This window comes from Akebia trifoliata, chromosome 12 (assembly GCF_017979445.1).
Source record: "Akebia trifoliata isolate Shusen 1 chromosome 12, ASM1797944v1, whole genome shotgun sequence".
NCBI lineage: Eukaryota > Viridiplantae > Streptophyta > Magnoliopsida > Ranunculales > Lardizabalaceae > Akebia > Akebia trifoliata.
Window position 1 is genome coordinate 5,039,000 of NC_141386.1, and position 27,003 is coordinate 5,066,002.

At 30.5% G+C, this 27,003-nt stretch overlaps 1 protein-coding gene across 1 annotated transcript; it reads right to left on the bottom strand.

Moving 5' to 3' along the window:
- Positions 1 to 21,980: 21,980 nt before the first annotated feature.
- On the bottom strand, positions 21,981 to 23,594 carry LOC147388749 (protein SPEAR3). The gene is made up of 5 exons (XM_086418376.1): positions 23,327 to 23,594; positions 23,149 to 23,223; positions 22,415 to 22,482; positions 22,226 to 22,310; positions 21,981 to 22,097 (listed from the first exon to the last, which is right to left on the bottom strand). The coding sequence occupies exons 1-5, from the start codon at positions 23,531 to 23,533 to the stop codon at positions 21,981 to 21,983; spliced, it is 552 nt and encodes a 183-aa protein (XP_086274502.1). The 5' UTR covers positions 23,534 to 23,594.
- Between the last annotated feature and the right edge of the window lie 3,409 nt (positions 23,595 to 27,003).

The window sequence follows — 27,003 nt, forward strand, 5'->3', positions numbered from 1 at the left end:
GCATTTTAAAATTTTGTTTTCTTGAAGCATCGTATGTCTCAACTCCATCTGTCCACAATTCATTCAATTTGTGTATCAATGATTGCAAGTACACATCAATGTCGTTTTCAAGAGCCTTAAGATCTGGAATGAGTAACGACAACATAAAAGAAGTTGGTTTTATACATATCCATAGAGGCAAGTTATACGGAATTAAAACAACAGGCTATGTGCTAGGAGTACTCATGTAACTGAAATGCGTAAAGTCATCGCTTGCCAATCCAAGTCTAACATTCCGAGGTTCAAAACCAAATGACGGATATTCTTTGTTTAAAGCTTCCCATGCTATAGAATCAGCTGGATGCTTCAACACGTCGTCTTTTATACGACTATCGTAATACCATCTCATGTTCTCAACTGTTTTTGAAGATATAAACAACCACTTAAGCCTCGATTTTAATGAAAAATGATGCAAAATCTTTGCAGCTATTTTCTTGTATTTTGTAGACGAAAAGGAAGGTTCCTCAGTTGACTGACATCCAATTGATCTCCATCTAGACTCATCACATACTACGTATTCATTTGCTTTCTCATGCTCTTTCCAATATAGCATGCAGTAATTCGGACACTAATGTATCTTCCTGTAATGTAAGCTAAGTTTTTATAGGATCTTTTTCGATTCGTAATAATTCTTTGACAACTTTTCACCAATAGAAAATACATCTTTTAACAATTTGAGTAACATATCGAATGATTTATTATTCCATCCATTAAGACATTTTAGATGAAACAACTTTACAATGAAAGATAATTTTGAAAATTTAGTGCAACCTAGATATAACTCAATTTCGACAACTTTCAACATTTCAGAAAACTTATTTGCATCCGCATTTGGCTCATCTAGACTGTCATCATTCAACTTAGTAATCTCTTCACAATCAGAGTTTGGGATTTTAAATGCATCTTGTAATATTCCTTACATTTCATCACTCTCTTCGAACTCATCAATTCTATATTGATTTTAGAATGTCTCATCATGACATGTCCAATGTATATATCTCTTATCTATCCCATACAATAATAAGTCACCATGTACGATTTCTCTATTCTTTACCAACATGTTGAGACATCTGACGCAAGAACATTAGATCGCATCATCGAACCTTAAACGAGAAACTGAAAAATCTAAGAACTTATTAATTCATGCTTCATACTCAGGGGTATCTCTAGGCAGCTGAATCCAACTTTTATCTATCAGCATATCCACTTCACGACAATGTCACCTTTAAACCAAAAACACATGATCACAGATAACGAAAACTAAGGAAACAACTAGTCAACTATTGACAAAATATTTGATCCGAGAACAAAAACTTGTTAAATTTTTATAAATATTTTAATAATGTGTTAAATATATTTTTAATGGGTGGGTATTCAAACAATTTTATTGAGCTTTTTGTTGACTCAATATCATTTATTTAACAAGATGGACACATTTTTCAAACCCAACCCAAACATTTTAAAGGAATGCGTGGGACTCCCATAAAGCAAGCCTGAAAATGGGATCAAGCCCCCTACTCTCATGTAGTAATTCATCATGGCGGCATGCTTACATGTGAAAATCAAACAATTCCTTCTATTATCAAAGACATTATCCCTCTAAGTTACTTAATGGATTTCTTGTTTACCATGTTATACCTCCTTAGAACCATGGGAAATTGCATACCACTTCGTAGACCCAATAGAAATTATCCATTCAAATCGATGGAGCACGAAAAGATCTAACTTATATCGAAAAGCAATGGTAAGATCCTCGAATATAGAACGTCGATCCTCGTGAAGGATCTTTTGGTAAATTTTATCGGTTTCGTCGTATGTATTTCACAAGAATATTCATAACATCATCTGTGGCGCCCCGCCAAACGCTAACACAAATCCCAATGCCAAACCTCAAGGTACTAGGTGGCACCTTGAAATTTCGGCATGGTCTCCTCTGTTTATGTTAGCGTTTCACGGAACTCAAACCTGATAAACCAATCTATAACAGAACCTGTATATAAAGATGTAAATACAGGAAATGAACAGCGGAAGACTAAATACATCTAACATGTAAGTAGATCAGAGTGCGGAAGATTTATCAATATACAGGTTTACCAAAACACTCTCACTCTAACATAGGTCTAAACTCTCAATCCAAAAACTACATACATCCTGGATGAAACTGACAACACTAACGGATGTAGCCCTAGTGCTCACCAGGCAATAAACTCTGATCGTCGATCTGACCGACCAGATACTCCTCAATTACTGACTCGACGCCTGTCTCGGTAGCTGCAAGTGCTGAAACTAAAAAAAAATAGGAAGGAAAGGGTGAGTAACAATGGTTACCCAGTAAGTCCACAGCCAATTCCTACTAATAACCCTTCCTAAGCATGATCGAATAAAGCATACTGAACATTTTAATACATGCAAGGTTTTACAAGATAAAATACGATCAACTGGTACATATAGCCAGGGATGAGCAACTAAATAGTTCTAAAAATTTCACATAACATCAATCATCCATACTCATTATACATTTTTCCATTTTATGCAAATACCGTTGGCAACATTAAAATAATAGACATGTTTCTCAGTTTGTAATTCGAAATATAACGACATATACATAATACAAATGGTGGAGTATTGGAATTAAAGAGTTGGGATTCACGACTGGATCGCTCCCAGTCAGGACATGATATTCCCCAATAACATCGTAGTTCCTGATTTTGTGGTTGGTCGTGTCTACCACGCTTGCGGGACCATTTATCCAGCTCAGGCTGGCCGTTTGACGTGACCGTAAGCAATGGGTCTCTTTTCGATGTGTCAGAACGTTCGACTACTACTAGATTGTTAGTGATCACTGACTAATCATCTTCGTCTATGCCTATCAGGCGTGCATGTGATTCCCAAATGACACTCCACTCGTATACGACCACCTTTACAATACATGTTCACTGGTAAAGATAAGAAAGGAATGGACCTGGATTCCAGTTGTGACTCCACTCTCATACGCGTCCCATACCACGTATGAGTTTGGTGGTCCCTACCGTACATCCTAGGATAGTATACCCCTCCGGATGATGTGACACACTATCCCTTCAGGCATTCACAAACCCTTTAACAGCTCACAAAATAGCTACGTACATATATGATTTTTCATTTAAAACAAAAGAGAAATTAATAGAACAAGGTTGAGAACGGATATCCAGTTCCTACCATGCAACCGTGGCCACCCGACCTAAAATAAACAACAGTACTCAGCGCACGCGCTAACATAATCGGAAATAAACATGCAACCCTTTCATTAATAACCTGGATATCCTTTCACCAACCTACACACAACATACAATGTAAAATGTAGACATCACCCCTCGGGTGTGATTCTGACATTTTACCGTTCATACCCTTTTCCCATTCTCTCGACATTCTCACTTTTCATCCTTTCAAATCAACCATTCATTTTCAATCTTTCAAAGTCATTCTTTTGGTCTTTCCATTGAAAACCACCGAAGTTTATTCGAAAACAAGGTCCCAGCGATGCTCGGGACCAAAGCTGTTAAAAATAGAGAAAGCTGGTGAAAATTTGGCTAAGTGTCAGAAACTCAATTTTTCAAAGTTCTCAAAATTAAAAACGGGTTTTTCGAAATGAAAGTCTTGATCATGAGATTCGACACCATATAGTTTTTGTAATCTAATTCAAAGGAACGCGAAAGTTATTTCATTTTGAAAACTTGCCGAAAATGTCGAAAATTATGTTTTGTTCTTGAAACCAAAATTCGGATTTTGATCCTTTGAGATTTGGATCTTAAATGGAAAGTAAAAATTAAAGAGGACATTTACTTAAATGTTTTTAATGAAATAAAGGGTGAGAAATAATGTATAAGGATTGAGGAGGTCAAGCCAAGAGTCAGAACACTGTTCTGGTCAAAACTGTGTCTGTCGGTGGCAGAATCAATATGCTGTCGGTGGAACCAACAGAATACACATCGACAGGTGTCGGTGGGACCGACGGTCCTGCCGACAGAACAAAGTTTTCGGCGGCTTCTTAATTTCATCGGTGGCAGAAGCAACATTCTGTCGGTGGGACCGACAGAATGCCTTCGGTGGGTGCCGGTGGCACCGACCCTTCCCACCTACAGCCTGAACCTCACTCGCAATTTTTGGATTTTTCGATCCCTTTTTCGATTTCTTCTTCCATTCTTCGAACCATTCGACCCACCCACGATTTTGTTATCAAAATTCTATAAAGCATAAACAAAACACCTACTTCTACCATGAATTTGAAATCAACCACCAATTTCTACGATTTAAATGCAAACAATAAGTTTTGTTTCAAAACCCTAAATGCACATTTCGGAAATCTAAAGCTACCAATAAGAATTGGAAGTCCCTTACTTGTTTGTGGACGCCAATGGTGATGAATCAACACTAAGGATCAATGTTAGGCGGCTCGAAGTTCCGAAAGTGGTTGAACTCGGGTGCCAACGAAGTGGTTGGTTGTGAAACCCTCTTTGAAGGTGTTCTTCCCGCTTCCTAATGACCAACAACGACTCTCCTATGATTTGGATGAGGTTCCAAGTGATTATATAAAAACCCACTTGCTGATTCTTGTGGGAGACCAAGAGAAAAGAAGAGGAAATGGAGGTTGGATGGGGTGAGGACGTAGAGCTCGACAACGCCGACGACTTTGCCTTCTTCGTCGAGGTTCAACTCGGACTCGTTCGCTCTAGAACATGGTGAGAATGGGTTGAAACCCTAGGTCTAGAAAATGGCTGAGTTGAGTTCTTTGGAGAAGAATGAAGAAGTGAAATGAAATAAAAGAAAGTGAGTTTTCTTTTATAAAAGGGCTGAGGGTATACTTGTAATTTTTCCATCATTTCTAGTTTCGATCATAACTTAACTATTCGGGCTCGAAAATTGACAAACGAATATACCATTTCAAATAATTTTTCGTTGTGGTTCTAATGGTGTAGTCGAATTTTCTTAATTCTCCCTCTAACGAAAATTTTCTATTTTGGGTCCCACTTAACGCGAAATTCGAGGATTTTATAATTTTTTCCTTCGAACTCGAATTCAAACTTGCTTACAAGCTAATGTATATATTTCGATCCTTTTGAATCTAATGGCGAAGTCGATTTTCCTCAAAATCAATCATAGCAATATTCGAGTATTTTACTAAGTCTTTCATTCGATATTTCCCTCTAAATCTCACCATTTACTTTCCTCGAGATATGAGTTGAAAATCTGGGGTGTTACATCATCTCCCACCAAATTATGAGTTGAAGATTGGCCATATGTATTATCTTGTTAGTTGCCCGGGTTATGTTGATTCTACTAAAACGTTCGATGATGATCGTGTGGGTGGTCTTAAAAGGATAAAAGTGATCATAACAAAGCAACAATTTCAAGAATTATTATTGAAGATGATATAGATGGAAGATATTATTTCGGGTCTTCAAAGTACATGGGATGGTGTCGATTCCCTGAGAAGCTAGTAGCCAAAGTTTGAAAAAGTCCTGAGGATATAGGAGTCATACATCAAGTGAGTTCTATTGCTAAAATTGTTTAAGAATACATAGAAGGGTGAGCTTCAAAAATGTATGAATTCAATTGTTTAGAATTCAAGCTCTTTAAGGAAATAAGGTTTAGTAGCCTTTCTGTTGTTGTAGGTTCATATGATACAAAAAAAATATATATATATATGGAGAATTACAATTATACATACATGTTAAAACTCCTTTATTTCTCCTTTAATCCTTTTTAGAATAATTTGTTATTTTAGATAAGGATATAAATGGGTGCCCAATTGTACATGTTTTAATAACAGAGTTGAAATTACAAGCATAAAAAATAACATATATTAGAACTATCTAATGCTTTAAATTGGTCTACAAGCTAGAAAGGTGAATCTACTATTTTGAGAAATGACAATGAACTATCAAATTCAAGTAAATAAATTTACCATAAAAAAATAAAATAAAAAACAATGGCATATTGCATTTTCGGAAGGTAAACAAAAAAAAAAAAAAAATGAACCATAAACTCACCTAAAATCTGATTTCGTCCAAAAAGTGATTGAGTTCAGAGCTGAAGTACAACCAATAAAATCTTTGAAAACCTATCTTTCGGTGTTGAAGCTCAACTGAGTTGATCTCCTATCAATATTAAAAACCTAGAAAATGAAATCTAGGGTTTAGGGTTCGATTGCGATATTGTACAATTGAATATTAGTTAGCTATAAAAAGAAGAAATTAGGGTTTTGATTTGAAACTGAACCAAAAATTGAATTAAAATTATAGAAATTAGAACTTTAGTTTGAAATTGAACCAAAATTTGAATCAACATTATAGAAATTATGATTATACAGTGAGAAAAATCGAGAGCTCAACTTCACCGATCAAAAGAAATAAATAAAAAAATCACTAAGTGAGACCGAGAGTTCATACCTTATAATAGAAAAATCTAGGGTATAGGGATCGATTGGAGAGAAAAATCAACAAAATATACAAGAAAACATACCTTTTCTATCAAAAGAAATCTATTTTTCAAACTTTCGGGAGGCCGAGATCAGATCGGATCTGTTTAGATTGAACCCTCACACGTTTGAGAGATCAAGAGAGATAAAGAGATCGATAGAAATAGACCTTAATTTGATGATCTGTTTCAAATGAGATCTTAAGTTCGAGTATGAGATGAGAGAGACATAGAGACTTCATTTTCAAGCTTGAGATGAGAGAGAGAGAGAGAGAGAGAGAGAGAACTTGTTTTCGAGTTTAAGATGAGAGAGAGAGAAAGAGAGAGACTGTTTTCGAGTTTGAGACAAGAGACATAGAGAGTGAGTCAGAGTTAGGAGATTCCATTTCACAACTAAATGACTGTGTAACGACGGTCAAAATTTGACTGTCACTAAAAGTTGTTGCTATAACTCCTTGTTCCTGTAGTGTATCATTGTCCTTGCAATCATAATTACTAAGTTGGGATTAAGGAATAAGTCGATAAGGAAAAATTAATTTCAAAAAATTCGAAAAGAAATCAAGCTAAGCTTAAGCCTATGTAATTGTTCATACTAGGTGGTCTTATATTATATGATCAACAAACTTCATATTAAACCACAATAATAAATCACCAAATCTCCATATGGATATCATCCTTATATCCAAAACAACTAACCACAAATTCACAACATATTCAAGGTTTATATTATTCAAAATATAAAAATATTCAATGTCATCCTCATTTGAATCTTGATCATTATCTAATATCAATAAAATGATCACAATTATCTTCATCAAGGTCATATTCTCTTACGAGTTCTAGTAATTAAATTTGTATCTTTCAATTTAATTGCAAAGTTCTCGATTTAATCATAAGATTCATGATTTAATTGTAATTTTCATAAAAGTCATGATTTATAATAAAAAAAAAGTCGTGATTAAAGAGATGGGTAAAGGAAAAAAGTCACGATTAATCGTGACTTTTTCAATAAGTCGGAGAATTTGGTGACTAGAGTTGCAATCACTTGCTTGATACTATTTTTGAAGAACTATTTTTACATCAATAGTTTTCACATAATCATTTTTACAAATTTAACCAATTTTAAAAGAATAATTTACCACTTCTAGATATACTAGAATGATTAGGAGGGTATTATGCCATTATCCCTATTGAGAAGCGTTGCTATCCAGAACGATGTCCCATTCATATAACAACATATGGTACCTAAGTGTCAAGTTTTGGTTGAATTTAAAATGCATAGTGGTGAGTGCATGGCTTGTTTAGGAGCCCATTGTATTTTAAATACCAACTAGGACACATTTCTCGATCCCGATTCTATTGAGAAAACTTTAAACCTCCCACTCATGAATGCCACTTTCTTTTTTCTTATTAAATGCTACTTTGGGACTTTCAATTTTCAAGCTTTATCATGATGGTAATACCAAGAATAACACAAAGTAATTTCTATATTGTAGACAACCCATTTTTGCATATGTTTAATTCGACAATTTGTCATCTGGTTGTGGTGGATTCTTAATAATGAGCGTAAAGAACTAGAAATCCAAATAATACATTTCCCAAATTTTCCCACTTCTAGTCATTTAATCTCTTTTACTCGTTAAGATTCGACATAGATATTACGCACGTATAAGATCGCTATACCTTACATCCGATTTAGCAAGTACGTATGTTTAGGTTCGCTACACATTTCGATAATCTAGAGACATCACGACTTTAAGAAAATGTGACCTTGAGACTTAGAAATAATTACGTTGGGATTGAAAGAAATCTCAAGTCAAAATTAATAAAATTTGTAAAAACTAACAAAATGATGAACATACCCCTCATGAATCTTGTACCTCCGGAAAGTCTCGAAAATACCTTCATTGCCTTTAGGATATGATTTAGAGTCTAATAGAGCCCAAATCAACGAATATAAATTTTTTTTATGAGAAATCACAAAATTGACCTAAATCAACCAATCAAATTCAAAATTAAAATTAAAATTAAAACAGCCAATCAAATTCAAAATTAAACTTCAATCAACTAATTAAATTCAAATTAAAATTTAATCAACCAATCAAATTCAAAATAAAAATTCAATCAACCAATCAAACAAAAATTAAAATTTACTTAACCAATCAAATTCAAAATTAAAATTAAATTAAGTAATCAAAATTAAAATTAAAATTCAATCGATCAATTAAATCAAAATCAAAATTAAATTGACCAATCGAACCAAAATAAAAGTTCAGTCAACCAATCAAAATTAAAATTAAATCGACCAATCAAATTAAAATCAAATTTAATCGATCAATCGAATTAAAATTAAAACAAAGGACTATCAAGTTGCGACAAATGTGGGATCATTACCTACTTGTTAATAAAAATAAATAATAAAAAAATGTGAAAAAAATAAAATAAGGAATGTGCAATAATAAAAAAATATGAAACAAAAAAAAAGGAAAGAAATTTTTTTAAATATAATAAAAAAAAATGTGATTAAAAAAAAGAAAAACAATGTGCAATAATAAAAAATGTGAAACAAAAAAAAAAAAAAAAAAATTAGAAAGAAAAATCTATAAAAAATACCCTCTCTCCTCTACAATCTTTTTTCTTCTCTTTCTCCCTCTCCTCTATACTTTCTCTTCTTTTAGATCTTTCTTTCTTTTTCCTTCAAAGAAAATAAAAACAAAGGAAAAAAAAAAGAAGGAAAAATAGAATAACAAAATTAATATTAATATAGAAGGAGAAGAAAAAGAAGAAGAAGAAGTTCTAAGGACTCGCATTCTTCATCCTCTCCCATCGTGTCTCTTGTAGTTATCTTGGATCGTGCCTAAATGAATTTTATACAACCACGTTTTTTATATTCTAGAGGTAAGTCTAGGTTTTTATTTTTATTTTTTTGTACTTTTAATTTTTTTCCCTTCATTCCCACTATACTTTCTCAAATTGAGATTATTTTTATTTTTATTTTATTTATTGTTTTGTTCTTATTATAAAAAAATTTCAAATCTAGAAATTTTACACGTGTTCATATTTTTTTTTTGATTTGTTAATTTTATGGGATATCAAAATCTTTCAATTAAAGAATTTTATATTTTTTTACTATTTTTTTTTTGATTTGGTAATTTTACATGATGTTAAAATTTTCAATCAAGAAATTTTACATATGTTCTTATTTTCAGACTTGGAAAGTTTACATGACATTGATTTTCACCAAATTTGTGATTTATACGTGTTTATATTTTTTAGATTTGAGAATTTTACATGACATTGATTTTCACCAAATTCGTGATTCATACATGTTTATAGTTTTCAGATTTGATAATTTTTATATGATATTGATTTTCATCAACTTTGTGATTTATGAATATTCATAGTTTTTAGATTTGATAATTTTTACATGATGTTTATTTTCATTAATTTTGTAATTCATGAATGTTCCTAATTTTCAGATTTGGTAATTTTTATATGATGTTGATTTCATCAATTTTGTGATTTATGAATATTTATAATTTTCAGATTTTCAGATTTTTATATGATATTGATTTTTTTATTATTATTAATTTTGTGATTTATGAATGTTCATAATTTTCAGATTTAATAATTTTTGTATGATATTGATTTTCATCAATTTTATGATTTATATTTATAAACTTCTAATTTTGTAAAGTTTATATTAATAAAATCTTAATTTGGAAAGTTCATATTTATAACATTCTAATTTTAAAACTCTATATTCATATTTTTTTAATTTGGAAGTTTATATTTGTAAATTTCTAATTTGAAAATTTTATATTAATAAATTGTAATTTTGAAATTTCATATTCATCATTTTTAATTTGGAAAGTTTATATTTCATAAAATTTTAATTTTACACATTCATATTCATAACCTTCAAATTTGGAAATTCCATATTCATAATTTCTAATTTTGAAAGTTCATATTCGTAAGTTTCTAATTCGAAAATCTATATTCATAATTTCTAATTTGGAAAGTTCATATTCAAAACTTTTAATTTGAAAATTCTATATTCATAATTTCTTTATTTGAAAATTCATATTCATAATTTCTGAATTTGGAAAATTCATATTCGTAATTTTCTAATTTGGAAGTTCATATTCATAAAATTTTAATTTGGAAAATTTATATTCATAACTTTCTATTTTGAAATTTCATTTATAATTTTCTAATTTAGGAATTTGTCAAAATCATTGTTTTTCAATTTGGAAGATTTATATAAAATCATATTTTTATTGATTTGATAATTTTGTTAATATCAATGATTTTCAATTTGGAAAATATATTTATATATTCTTGACTTAGCAATTTTATTGACTCGGAGTGTTTAAATATTCTACCTATTTGGCAATATTTTTATTTGATATTTCACCAATTTGGTAATTCGAGATTCAAGTGTTTTTCTTTACATCTGAACTTTAGAACATGATATGGTTAGGATTTTTTCATTATATGCGAAATTCAAGGAATCATGTAATGCTTGAAAATATTTAGTCGTAGGATCTATTTAGCAAATTTGGCATAAATTGATAATGATTAGATCTTAGCTTGACCATGTGATAGTTTTGGATTGTAATAGAGACTGATCATCTTGATCGGACGAGTTCAGTGCCTAACACCTTTCGAAACCTGTAATCCGACCCCTTACCCATTTATCTTACTCGTGGACTAATTTAGATCCATTTTAGAGTTATTTTTGGTTCCTAGATCTAAACTAAGTGACGACTCCTATTTCTTAGAAAATTTCCCAATTAACCAGTCAGATTTTTTTTCACTATTTGGTGAAAAAGGGTCAAGGTGATTTTAGTGACAACTCCACTTGAGATTTTAGGGTCAAACTTGAGCTGATACAAGACTATCCATAGGATGACTTTCACTCGAGTAAACCCAATTGACTCAAAGAGACTATTATTATATTATGCTAGTTTTTGTTATTTCTCTCATTGATATGTGTTTGGATGTGATTGATTGATTATTTCTTGTAATTGGTTGATGAATGTATATAGCTTGTATGGTTTGTTGATTCACGAAATTGCTTCGACCGCACCCTGTCCCTTTGCACACACTCACGAGCATGCATATCCATGTTTGCATCACGACATTCCCTATAAACACTGTAGTCAGATCTAGCTAACTTGGTCCTTTGGGACACGAGAGACGCATGTGAATGCTACAATTTCAATATAATACCTCAGGTACATCAAACTAAAAACACCACGTACTGCTTAACCAAGTGAAACTGTAAGGTATATTGATATTTATGTTGAAGTAACCTAAGCTTTGTCTTAATCTAACCTTAATCATATAGTGAGTTTATAAACTTGAACTTAAGTGCGGTTCTATTAGGCTATGACTCGAATCGATCATGAATGCTTTCGGGTTACAATTCTTTAATCCAACCGATAGGTAAGTGAGCAGACCGATCCAGACTGTTCAAATGAATCTTGTAATACAAGTGATAAAAAATACTGATCATTGTGTACCAATTAAACCAGTTGGCCCAATTGAAAAATGGATCTAATCGGCCAATACTAAACTAGTTGGACCAATTGATTTTAGGTTTAAAGATTTGACTTAATTCGCACTAAGAAGATTTGACCATATGGTCAAACTAATTTGTCTGACCAAAGGTTCAACCCCAATTAGGGGTAGATTTGTGACTAATTCGATGTTTCCTATTGAACTTGGGCTAATTTATATCAAAATTTTAATATGTGATTAAGAGTCAAGCTTTCAAAATCAATGGTTAATCTTGGTTTACTTCGATCGGGTAATAATTGCTCCTACATGTTCTAAACCATCGTCTGTGCCACCTTGGGTCTGTCAAAAGAGTTGTCTTGCTAGAGTACCATCGTCAAGTCCAAATAGTCAACCCTTACCACAAGAAGAAATAATTACCATGGATGAAACAGTACTCTGTCAAATTTTGAAATCCTTTCAAGTACAGATTATTACTTTTGTTCAAACACAAATTGAGAGCCTCAAAAATGAAAATAAAAAAGATTAAACTATAAAACCTCAAGCTATGTTTGATCTTGTCGAAGAACAAGAAAATGATTAATTACTCTTTGACCTTATCTTAATCTATCAATAACTCAGGTTGAAACTACCTTGAAGAATATCAAGGACCCAGCTGATTTTGCCTTTGGATTAAGGGCAATGATATTATCCGTCTGCGAGAAAATTCACAATGTTAGACATGGATAAGTTTGACGGGATTGGATACCTTAGGACTTATTTGAAAGTATATGTTAATATTATGCAATCTCAAGGACTGAGTAAAGAACATATGGCTCAACTTTTTTAAAGAACTCTCATATGACTTGCCTTACATTGGCTCATGTGACCGGACTCATTTCATGTAATAACATGGCATTTATTGATGAATGAGTTTATTGGTTATGATTTATTCAACATGGATATTGAATTCATAAGAAGAAATTTAAAAATAATTAAATAGAAGTCAGGGGAAACCTTCACTAAGTTCATTGTTTGATGGAGAGCTAAAGTCGTTTAATTGTGGGATCGACCTCAAGAAAAGGAACAAGTTAAAATCATTTTTAAGAATCTTCTTCCAAATTATGCCAAATACTTGATGCCTCAGTACCTTCCCACTTTTCAATCTTTTATTGAGGTTGTAAATCAAGTTGAGGATACCTACTCTTTGGTAACTCATCTAAGTCAAAATACAAAAATTTCAAATCTAGTGCCAATTCCTTATAAGTGGCCAATACTTCTTTCGCATTACCTCCTCAAGCCATTCAATCCTCACAAATCAAGTCTAAGAGATAATTATCAAATCTTGGAATATTCTTTAGTATCACCTTTAAAAAATAGATGAAAATGTGATTGCAGACACTATTGCAACCTAAGTCTTTGTCTAATCTTCTCCCTCAAAACTTGGATAATGGGCAATTTTGTGAATTCCTTATAAGTGGTCAATACTTATTTCGCACTACCTCCTCAAGCCATCCAATCCTCACAAATCAAGCTTAAGAGACAATTCTCAAATCTTGGAATATTCCTTAGTATCTCCTTTAAAAAATAGATGAAAATGTGATTGCAGACACCATTGCAACCTAAGTCTTTGCCTAATCTTCTCCCTCAAAACTTGGATAATGGGCAATTTTGTGAATTCTATCAGATGTTTGGTCATGTTCTTGATAAGTGTATTACTCTGTACTATGCTATTTAAGACCTTATTGAGCAAGAAAAAGTCACCATATCCGTTCTTACTACACCCAATGTTAAAACTAATCATTTTCCTACATTTCAAAATCAACCTCCTCTTACTTTGAACCTAATATCCATATTCAAACTCAAATCAGTTGACCAAATTTCATTCATTTACTCGATTGATCCTAACAGTTTATCCTCACTATACTAGAATAAATATACCTACCCTAAGATAGTAATAGAATTGCAAAATAAAAAGATTATTGAAGCAATGAGTTATTTAGCATCAGACATGCTTGAATCAAAACATGAAGAGACAATGAAAGTAGACGAGCTCAAGTCATCCATTTTGAAGATACCCAAAGTGGCATAACTTTAGGATTTTGTCCGACCTCCTCGCTTTGTAGTTAAGTGCCCCTGAGTTTCTTTTTAGTTTCAATGAAGTTTAGTCAGCCTTTGAATTCAGTTAATCATTTCGATTATGTTGGGCATTTTTAATTTTTGAGCTTTAGTCAAATTTGTTAGTTTATATTTTTTTACTTCTAATAAAATAAATAAGTTTTTTTTTTATTATTGTGCGCTTAATAATGATTTAAGCATAATATCTAATATGAAGAATAATTTAGAATTTACTAATCAAACTTGATAAATATTGAAATTAAAGAGGATACTCAAGAAGTATAAATTGGTACTACATTATCCTTAGGGAAATATGAAAAAATGATAAATTCACTCAAGAAATTCAGTAGTATTCTCACATGGTCTTATGAGAATATGTCAGTTATAAGCACCATGTTGCCTTTCATCAAAATAGATTACAACAAAATAGATCAAGACATAAAAGTCAATGGTAAATTTCAAAATCAAAGATTATTGATCAAATATGATGTAGTTGAAACCATCGACAAAGGTGTTAAGACCTACAAAAAGGATCCACTATATTTTTTACTCGAAAAAGGAGAGTTTTCATTCATAAAAGAATAAAAGATTTTCTTGAAATTTTGGAAAAGTTGAACAGTCAAATACAAAGAACTCAATTATACTTAATTTCACAAAAGACGATTGAAGGTCATTCATTCTCAAAAGAAGACTTTACTCGACAGAGCAATTAAGACATCAAGTCTTCAAAACCTTGACCAAATTAAGTAGCATTTCACCTAAAGAGGTCTTCTTTGATTGAATAATTTTTTTATCTTACTAAGAAAAAGATAAACATTTTTTAGCCCCTCCCAACCTTTAAAAAATCAATAACTTTTTTTTTTTCTGAGTTATGCCAATGAACCTTGGTAGGGTAGTATTTATAAACTACATTTTGACCTAATCCCAAAAGATAAAAGAAATATTTGAGTTACGTAAACAACTTGAGAAGTTACTTTAAGCTCGGTCACGCAAAAAAAAAAAACTATATATATTCTCTTAAGAAAAGTATCATCCAAAAGAAAATCTCTTATTGAAAGGTTCAAAAAAAAATAATGCAAAACTAAGGGCATTAGAAAAAAAATCAAAAGAATTGACAGGAAAAAGAAAATATCGGACTAGGGGCATTTTGGAAAGTTGAGCCATATACCTTTTCTTTCTAAACCATGTTCAAAGTCCAACTATTAAGTTTTCTTGAATGTTAATTAACTCGATTAAAGTGTAGGGAACCAAAAATTTGTCGAGTTGAATATTCGAGATTCTCAAAAGAAAGAGAAGTCTGCTAAGTTGAAAATTTGAAAATGCGACTTAGGCAGAAGTTAGGGCATAAGCACAAATAAAAAAAAAGAACATGTTAGGTTGAAAACCTGAAAAGATGACCTAGGCAAAAGTCAATGCATCCCTATAAAAAAACGAAGCCCATTATATTGAAAACTTGAAAATGCAACCTACGCAAAAATTAGGACACCAAATAAGAAAATGAAAAGATCCCACGGAAAAGAAAAATTCAAAAGAAAGTTTTAACAAAAGTTATTCAAATCACAACATTCATTTTTCAGTTAAGAGCTTACATCCAACGGAGATATTGTTGAAGTCGACGAAACTTATAAGCCATCTTAAACATGTTGGATCTTTAAGAGTATGTTTATTTGTTCCAGTGTTTTCTAAAGTAAAATGTAGAACTATCGATCATTTTGAAAAGAAATATTTTATTCCAATAATTATCAAGATTTTAAGTCCAGCTCAAGCATTTCTCAAAAGAAATTAAAAAAAATGACCAATTGCTTATATCATGTATGATATCTTAAGAGTCCTGAAAATAGAAAAAATGTTGATTCTTCTTTCTATTATTTATCAGACTTCATAGTTTTTCATTTTTTTTTTCAAGTACAATTCATTCCATCAATTTCATAGTCAAATTTTGGTTAGAAGTCAACCTAAAATTATGCATATTTTTGAGATTCACTATGATTCAAAAATTTTATTTTTAATCATATGATCAAAAAGAAAAATCTTACTCAAAACTCTAAAAATTTGGTAAAGTCCAATGATAATTATGAATCCAGATGCATGATAAGCCAATAAAGACCTAATCTCTTAACTTTTGTGCTCAACAATACCGAGGCTCTAACTAACCTTAGTCTAAGAAGCGTGGCTCTAGTAAGTTTGAATTCGAGAAATGAAACTCCAACTTTATGAACCATAAAATGTGAGTTAAAGTAGGATTTTAATAAGTTCTTACAAATTCAAGTCTGAGAAAAGCGGTTGTAATAAGTTCGAGTATGAAAAACGAGACTCCAACTTTGTTAATCATTAAATGTGAGTTAAAATATAATTTTAATAAGTTCTTGCAAAACCAAGCCCAAGAAGTGTGGCTCTAACAAGTTCAAGTTTGTGAAACGAGATTCCAACTTTATGAACCATAGAATATGAGTTAAAGTAGGATTTTAATAAGTTAATGCAAAATCTCAGCCCAAGAAATGTGACTTCAATAAGTTTGAATAGTAAAAATGAGACTTCGACTTTTCGAATAATAGAATACGAGTTTAAGTAGGATTTTAATAAATCACTACAAAATCCCAGCCCGAGAAGTATGGTTTTAGTAAGTTCGAGTTCGAGAAACGAAACATCAATTTTTCGAACCATGAAATATGAGTTCTAGTAGGATTTTAACAAGTTCTTACAAAATCCCAGCCTAAGAAACATGACTTTAGTAAATTCGAGTTCGAGAAATGAGACTCCAACCTTTTGAACCATAGAATATAAGTTCGAATAGGATTTTAATAAGTTCTTACAAACCTCAGCCTGAGAAGCGTGGTTCTAGTAAATTCGAGTCTAAGAAACGAGACTCCAACTTTGTAAATTATAGAATATGAGTTTAAGTATGATTTTAATAAGTTTCTTCAAATCCCTGCCCAAGAAATATGGTTCATATAAGCTCGAATTCTAAAAAAGAATTTCAAATATGATTTAATGAGTTTCTTACATTACCTAATTCCGATAATGCTATGACTCTAATTACCTCATGGTTCAACCTTACCATAATTTCACATAGTATGATTAGTTTCATTGCGTATGTATACTTCAATTAGAATCATTATTGTCAATGAGAGAAAATCTCTAAGACTTGACACTTTTTTAATCGATGAGAGTTTATTTTTAATGATTCGATAAAGTATTTCATAAGCATCACACCATTGCACATACGTGCACTTTTGCATAAGTCAATGAGAAATTTTCAAAATTTAAGAGTTTGACATTTTTTAGTCTAAGGAGAGCTTATTCTCAAGGATTTGGACGCTTCGACAAATTGTCGAATTAGACAGTAAAATGATATGTTATTGATTTTGACATTCAGATGTCACATTATCAATCAAAGTAAATTTACTATCTAGTTTGCTTCCACCCTTTGTCAAATATGGGCATCTGTAGACAATCCATTTTTGTATATGCCTAATTCGACAATTAGTCACTCAATTGTGGTGAATTCCTAATAATAAGCATAAAGAACTCAAAAGTTAGAGAGTGCCTTTTTCAAATTTTCCTATTTCTAGTCATTTCATTTCTTTCACTTGTCATGACTCGATATAAAAAATTACGCACGTTTAGGATCGTTACACCTTACACCCGATTTAGCAAGTACGTACGCTTAAGTTCGCTATACATTTCGATAATCTAGAGACATCAGGACACTAAAAAAATGTGACCTCGAGACTTGGAAATAATTATTTTGGGACTAAAATAAATCTCATGCCAAAATTCATAAATTTGCAAAAATTAACAAAATAACGAAAATACTTTCATGAATCTTGTACCTTCAAAAAATTTCGAAAGTACTTTTATTGTCTTTGGGATATGATTTCAAGTCTAATAGAACCCAAATCGATGAAAGTAAAAAATAATATAATTTATGAGAAATCACAAAAATGACCTAAATCAACTAATCAAATTTAAAATTAAAATTCAATCAACTAATTAAATTCAAATTTAATCAGTTGATCAAATTCAAAATTAAAATTTACTTAACCAATCAAATTCAAAATTAAAATTAAATCAACCAATTAAAATTAAAATTCAATCAACCAATCGAATCAAAATCAAAATTAAATCGACCAATTGAATCAAAATAAAAGTTCAATCAACCTATCAAAATTAAAATTAAATTAAATAGACCAATTGAATTAAAATTAAATTTCAATCGACCAATCGAATTAAAATTAAAACAAAAGACTATCGAATTACGACAAACGTGAGATTGTTATCAATTTGTTAATAGCAAAAAAAATCTTTAGAAAAAGATAATAAGAAGCATGAAATAATAAAAAAAAATGTGAAACAAAAAAAAGAAAAATCTTAAAATAATAAAGAAACGTGATAAAAAAAAGTGCAATAATAAAAAAATGAGAAAAAAAGGAAATCAAAAAATTAGAAAAAAAATCTCTCTCCTCTTCTCTCTCTCACACTCTCCTTTATACTTTCTCTTCCTTTACATCTTTCTTTCTTGTTCTTTCAAAAGAGAAAAATAAAAAAAGAAAAAGAAAAAATAGAATAACAAAAATAATAGTAATATTGAAGGGGAAGAAAAAAAAGAAGAAGAGGAAGAAGTTCCAATGACTCGCATTCTTTATCTTCTCCTATCATGCCTTTTGCAATTATCTTGGATTGAGCTTGAAGGAATCCTACAGACCATGTTTTTTAATTTTAGAGGTAAGTCTAGTTTATTATTTTTAAATTTTTTTTATACTTTTAATTCTTCTTCCCTTCCTTCCCCTTATGCTTTCTTAAATTGAAATTCTTTTTTCTTTTATATTTTATTATTTTATTCTTATTATAAAATATTTTTAAATCTAGAAAATTTATATGTATTCATATTTTTTCTGATTTGTTAATTTTGTGAGATGTCAAAATCTTTCAATTTAATAATGATTTGAGAATTTTACATGATATTGATTTTCATCAAATTCGTGATGTTTATAATTTTCAGATTTGATAATTTTTATATGATATTGACTTTCATCAATTTTTGTGATTTATGAACGTTCATAGTTTCTAGATTTGATAATTTTTACGTAATATTGATTTTTTACCAATTTTGTAATTCATAAATGTTTCTAATTTTCAGATTTGGTAATTTTTATATGATGTTGATGTTTTCATCAATTTTATGATTTATGAATGTTCATAATTTTTAGATTTGATAATTTTTATATGATATTGATTTTCATCAATTTTGTGATTTATGAATATTCATAATTTTCAGATTTGATAATTTTTGTATGATATTGATTTTCATCAATTTTGTAATGTATATTTATAAACTTCTAATTTTAAAAAGTTTATATTCATAAATTTCTAATTTGAAAAGTTCATATTCATAACCTTTTAATTTGAAATTTTCATATTCATAAATTTATAATTTTGAAATTTCATATTCATAATTTCTAATTTTAAAAATTCATATTCATAATCTTCTAATTTGGAAAATTCATATTCGTATTTTTTTAATTTGAAAGTTTTAATCGTAAATTTCTAATTTGAAAATTTCCTATTCATAATTTTTAAAATTGAAAGTTCATATTCATAATTTTTAATTTGAAGTTTATATTCATAAATTTTTAATTTTATAAATTCATAATCACAACCTTCTAATTTGGAAATTTCATATTCATAATTTCTAATTTTGAAAGTTTATATTTATAATTTTCTAATGCAAAAAATTCATATTCATAATTTCTAATTTGGAAAGTTCATATTCATAATTTTTAATTTGAAAATTTCATATTCATAATTTCTTTATTTGGAAGTTCATAATCATAATTTTTAATTTAGAATGTTTATATTAGTATATTTCTAATTTGGAAACTTCATGTTTATAATTTTCTAATTTGGAAATTTCATATTCATAAGTTTCTAATTTGAAAGTTCATATCCATAAATTTCTAATTCGAAAATTTTATATTCAAAACTTTCTAATTTGAAATTTCATTCATAATTTTCTAATTCAGAAATTTTGCCAAAATCAATATTTTTCAATTTGAAAAATTCATATAAAATCAGACTTTTATTGATTTGATAATTTTACTAATATTAATGATTTTCAATTTGGAAAGTATATTTATATATTCTTGACTTAGTAATTTTCTTGACTTAGAGTGTTTAAATATTCTACCGATTTGACAATATTTTTATTTGATTCATGTTTCACCAATTCGGTAGTTCGGGATTCAAACTTTTTTTTTTCTTTAGCTGTGAACTTTAAAATGTGATATGATTATGGTTTTTTCATTTTTTTTTCTTTTTATATGAAATTCAAGGAATCATCTAATGTTTGAAAAAAATTTAGCCGTAAGATCTATTTAGAAAATTCAACATAAATTGATAATGATTGGACCCTAGTTTGACTGTAGTCTTTGCTTCGTTGACCATATGATAGTTTTGGATCGTAGTAGAGACCGATTATCTCGATCGGACGGGTTCGATGCCTAATACCTTTCGAAATCCGTAATATGACCCCTTAGCCATTTCTCTTACCCATGGATCGATCCGGATCTATTTTGGAGTTATTTTTTATTTCTAAACCTAAATTAGGTGACGACTCTTAATTCTCAAAAAATTCCCCAATTAACCAGTTAGATTCTTTTTTACTATTTAGTAAAAAAGAATCGACGCAATTTTACATACATATGATAGAATTCCATTTTTCCTAAATTTTTTCTAAAATGAATTGACATTAAATCATATATCCTAGTAACTTGAGTAGCCGTCCACCTCAAAGCTTCCTCCATATATCATAAATTACTAGAGTATCATCTGTATGATTTGTTGTACTTAAAATCAATATTTGTATGATTGTATGCGGCATTGGAAATTTTGATGATTAATTACCATGCTGAATACCTATAGGCACATTGACACCAAGCACCCATGTCCATGACAAATTGACACCTCCATGTCGTGTGTCAATTACTACAAATCAATATTTGTACAATTGTACTGCTGTAATGGAAGTTTGGACGATACCATGCCGAATACTTCTTGGCACATTAACACCTAGTACTCATGGCCATGGCACATAGACAACTACGCCCATGTCACGTGTCAAGGTAATGCTCATTTTGTTCTAGCTATTGTTCCTTTTTTTTCCTCTTTAGTAAATCTAATACTATTGAGGATTTGAAAGTGAGTAGGTACATTACTTGGAAACAAGTAGAGTGAAAATATGAACTCAAGAATATATAAAAAGTAAGCCTGAATAGAAACCTTAATGAGGGGAGCTACTATGCTAGCTTGATGATTCCTGTTAAACCTTATAATTAACATAATTAAAAGGGATATTTACGAAAAAGTAATCAACTTTTGACGAATTGACGATTTTGGCTCATTGTTCATTTTAATTACCAAAACGTGAACGATAACGAATCTGGAAGGAAATAGTCACTTTAAAACTGCCGAATTCATTACCATTCTAATTTTTTTTGTTTTTTAACGAAAACATGATCATTAAGGTTTTGGTAATTAAAATGAACAATTAGCCAGAATAGTAAATAACTCATTTTCAGCTCATGAAATGGTAATTCACCCTAATTAAAAAGCTCGAGAAGAAGAAGACTAGAACTTCTTTGTGGCAATTTTCATTTCTTCCACAGTTCATAAAATGTAACAATAAGAGTTTCATGTATATTATGCAGAAAATCAATCTATCTTTCATTACAGAAGATGAATCATTCCACATGAAAACTAACCCAATCTAACAATTTGCCCAATTTGTAAGTCCAACTATTTATGTTGAACTCTCTACTATAAATAAAAATTTAAACCCATTGTTCCCAATTGCACAATATCTCAGACTAAAGAGACAGCTTGAGATCTAAGTCTAATTCTTGTGTTTCACTTGAATCGGAGTTCTGACTGCTCGATCCCATTGAATCCCACAGTTCTTTCCCTCTCTTCTTTTGCACGGATTTCTATAATATGAAATATGGAAAAAAAATAAAATTCATTATCATGAGTGAATAAAATTATATCAAACAGTTACTAGTATTAGTCTTGATTAAAGAACTCTAATGAAATGCGAAAAATTCTTGAAACAAACCTCCATGTTTGAGCTCAAGAGCTGTCTAGTCACGGTCGGCTGTGTCGAGTATTGGGTCTCTATGATCCCATTGTTGTGACTCCATCTGATTATAATGAAATACCATGGATAGATCAGTTTCTTTCTATAATAAAAGATATATATAAGCTTTGAAGATGCTGAAAAATTAATACTATCAAATATAAGTACCTAGCAGTAGTACTAGATTGGGAGTCACCATATCTGATTCCTGTGGCTTCCATCTCTCCCATACCCATCTGATTACATGTAGAGTATAGTATTAGTTGGTGACCTAAATACAAATTTGTATAAAATAGTTATAGTAAAGTTCTTTCAAACTTCCAATCTCTCTTTCATTTAGGAAACTTATAGATGGTTCTGGTTATGATGATGAACATGGTAACCATGTCATATAAGTACAAAAACTATACCCAAAAATTTGAGACACATGAAGCAAATCATATCATCATGATTCATGTAGGAAAAACAAAGTAATTATAAGATTTCATGTAAAAAACCCTTTTGTTGATTTCTAAATCCCCCCCCCCCCCCCCCCCCCCGGCACACCCCAAATCAAGCCTGACATACGATGGCCCATCTGATGTCACCATGTAGTTGTATTAGCTAGTTTCTGACCTAAATACAAATTTGTACAAACCATTATAGAAAATTTCATCCAAACTCCTAGTATTTTCTTCTTCTTAATTGAACTTATAGATGGTGGTCATAGTGGTGATAATGAACATGAGGTGATGAGGATTTCATATAGCACATATATAACAACAAAATAATGTCACCAATAAATTTTGAGACATATCTTGAAGCATATCATATAAGTATAATTCACTTAAAAAAGGAACTATGAGGTTTCATGTCAAAACCCTTTTGTTGATTTCTTTCTAAGTAAACCAAGAGATACATACCATGATGTTGGGGTGAAAACCAAATGATGGTGATGATGGAACTGATGAATATGTTGTTTCCACTCTCATATCCTCCTGCATATATTGTAACCATAACAAACAACCATGAAAATTACTGTAAACCCAATAAATCTCAAATAATTATCATAATGCTCACACCATGAAGAGAGAGAGAGACCTGATTGAGATTAGTGTGGTAAGGTGTGTGAAGGGAAGGAAGATAGCTACTATTCATTTGGTTATGTAATCTGATCTTCTCTAACTGAGCTACTCCTAGGCCTCTTTGAGGTTGTTTGGGCTTGTCTGAATTGCTCTTCTTTCCCTTCTTCGAAGATCCAGATCTTCCATCTCCCATGTTTGGTTCTCCAAAATAATTGCTACCCATCCCTTCTTCTCTCTAATCAAATTTGCACCAAAACCAACTTCTACAAAATTATTGCAAAAGTGTGAATGAAGATCTCCAATCCAATACCCCTTTTAAGCTGTTTGTTTAAAGTAATTATTGCATAGCTGTATCAGATTCTGTAGATTCAGTGATATATAGTTAGATTTTCTCTCTCTTACTTCTCTCTCTCTCCCTCATTTTTTTCTTCACTTTGAGAAGTTCTATAAATTATATATTATTTTTTTCTTCTTTTTTATTTCTCTTTGTGTGACTTGGGAGTTAATGACCACAATTGAAAGCGATTGTCATTTGATTTTATGTATTAAAAAAATGAATTAATTATCGATTTTTCAAAGAAAACAAATTAAAGAGTCACCTGTGACCTGCCTAAGTATAGAATAATTAAGGTACCACTAGGTTGGACCATAAGTTGGTCTACCTTTTGCTGAAAATACACGTGGCACACATGCAGGGAAATAGGACCCATGTTTATCAGCCAAGTAATGGGATCCACTTAATGGTGGTGGTTCTTAGTGCCTATTAGACGGGAGCAGATCCTCTGTAGCGCATTTCTCCTGTAGCTCCTCGTAACGATTTTCAACGATTGAAAATGCATCACATCATCAAGGCAATTACATCTAACCGTTTAAATTTAAGATTTCATCGATCGTCAAATTTCAAACACTTGATTAGAATAAAAAAGTGTTTTTTTTTTTTTTTTTCCAAATCACCACAAGTAGAAGGAGGATTAATTATGTTGTTATTTTTGTAGAAGAATAGCTACATTATTTCTGGGTTATAGAGGATCCGCTTCCCTATTAGACATATATCTTAGATTTTCCTATTTTTCAAATCTTTATAACTTATATTGAATAGTAAATTACATGAAAGCATTTATAACGGTAGACCACAATGTATAACACATAGTTGATTATAGGGTCAAGAAACTTAAATTTTGAAATTTAAAATTATATCAATCTAAATAAATTCTGAAATATTTTCATACCTAAAATTCTCCCAAGACTTTGTGTACACATGGCATGCATCGGGGTTATACATGGTGCACGACAAAGAAATTAAAAGATTAATCCATATTAAACAGAATAACACAAATGTATTTGAAGGCAAACGACAATACTAGGCACTCTAATTAGGGAGATTCTTACATTTGTCCCATGTATTTTATTGGAGCGTAGTATTATATTGGCAGAAAGGATTGTGCATCACGAGTCCAACTCTATGTCGATTGGCTAGGGTGTTGCAGGAGATATCGGCCCCTGAACCAATTTTTTGCGGTGACATTTTTATTTAATTTTTTTTAATTATTTATCTAAAGAAAATTTTAATTTTTCATTGTACGGTTTATATATTCATAGCAAATTTTTATTAGGGATATTAAATTTTTGAGTAAAAGAAAGATTGAGTAGTTTTAATAAGGGTTAAAATATTTCCAATGTAATTTTGTTTTGAAATTATTGTCCATCATAATGCCTCTTACCAATATATATATATATATATATATATATATATATATATATATATATATATATTTCCATAGTTTTTAAATAACTACCATTAAAATTGTAAACTTTTTGAAGATTTTAAATTTCAATAAAAATTTCAAATCTAAATTTCAATTAAAGAAAATACTATTAAGAGATCTTTAATAATTAATAGTGGATTTCTTTCAAGATATTATGGTTGCCATGCACCAAATCAAATTGAGCTGTTTCAGGTATGATTTGAGTCCTATCATATGCGGGCGTTTAGAGGGTGAAAAGCCATAGGTACCATTTCTTATAGGACAAGTGACACCAACAATCAAAATATAATAAGTTACAAAAGGAAGAGAAGCCAAAAGAAAGCAACAGTAGCCCTAAAGGGATTGAAAATGGTTAGCTTTTGAACTTATTTTTATATATATTATGGTTGGTAGCTTAATTGGCTTTAAGGCCCAATGTATTTTGATATTGCACCTTTGGCCCTAGTTACTAACACATGGCCAGACCAATAATTATGATTAAAAATATAGTTTAGAATATATTAAATAGATTAAATCTAAAACGAGATCCCTCTGATCAATTAGGTAAGACAGAAATATGTTCTATTAATATTTGAGTTTTCTTTGTTTAGGCTCAAATATTCTTTGGTGTGGGACTCCAAACACCAATGCCAAGTCTACTTTTCCAATTCATCCATCTAAGATGAGTTAAAGAGTTTGAATCGATTTAAAATTATTTATCAGTATTTATATTTAAATAAACATAATGTTTGCTTATTATAGGGTAGATTATAGCAGAAGCTAATTAAGTTACAAAATCTTTTTTTTTATTGATAATGAATATTTTAAAATCACTAAAAAATATTAATTCTTTTACATCAAAAACCTAAACTAGCTTATTCAGCTGAATTTTCATGCATTCGGCCAATATTTTTGAAATATCCGATGTGATGCAAGATTCACATTGAGAACCTCGCCTGATAGCCTCTAAAACCATGATAACTCTCCCGAGTGATTATTTCAGTCTTGGAATATTTAAATCACTAAAAAATATTAATTGATTTACATCAAAAACCCTAAACTAGTTTATTTGGCTGAATTTTCATGCAGTCGGCCAATATTTTCAAAATATCAGATGAGTCGATGTGATGGAGGATTCACAGTGACTATCTTGCCCGATAGCCTCTGAAATTAGGATAAATTGCCTAAGTAATTATCTTGGTCTTGGACTAGTTTTAAAATCATGACTTCAAATCAGGGCATAAAATGGGTCAAATTTTATCCAAACTTTGAGTGACCAAAATTTGAATTTAGCAAGTTTGGACTCTTAGGGTAGATCCTGAATAAAAAATTGGTGGAATATGAGTTGATGTTCCTTAATCCGAGTTAGATACGGATTCATCCCTATATCCACCTAAATTCAAATGATATATTACTTTGAAAATTATATTTTTATGCTTTTCAAAAGAAAGAAAAAAATTCTACTACTACTCTAATATAACATGAATTCTTATAAAATAAAAGAATTACAATAGTAAATAGAATAGTATAGCAATTACACTACATGAAAAAGAGGCAAATTCGGTGTTAAGGTCTGTGGAACTTAGCCCTATTTTTTTTTTTCTTTCTTCATGTAGTAATGTTTAAAAGAGTCACCTTGAATTTACCCCTATTTTCACATAGTGTAAAAAAAGAAAAATAGCAAAAAAATGTTGAATGGCCCAAAATGATCCAACCCAAATCAAGTAATTTGGTCCATTAGAATCTAAATGAAAATTCGGAGCTCGATATGGAAATACTCAGATCCGGCCCAAACCTGACCCATTTAAGCCCTACTCCAAGTAGAGTATCACGGATTTTCAAAGGAAGGTCAATAAAATAAAATAAAATAAAAATGTTATTGTCAATTGGATTTTTATATTGTCAAACTATCATTAAATGCATTGTAGCAGATTGACCCTTTCAATTG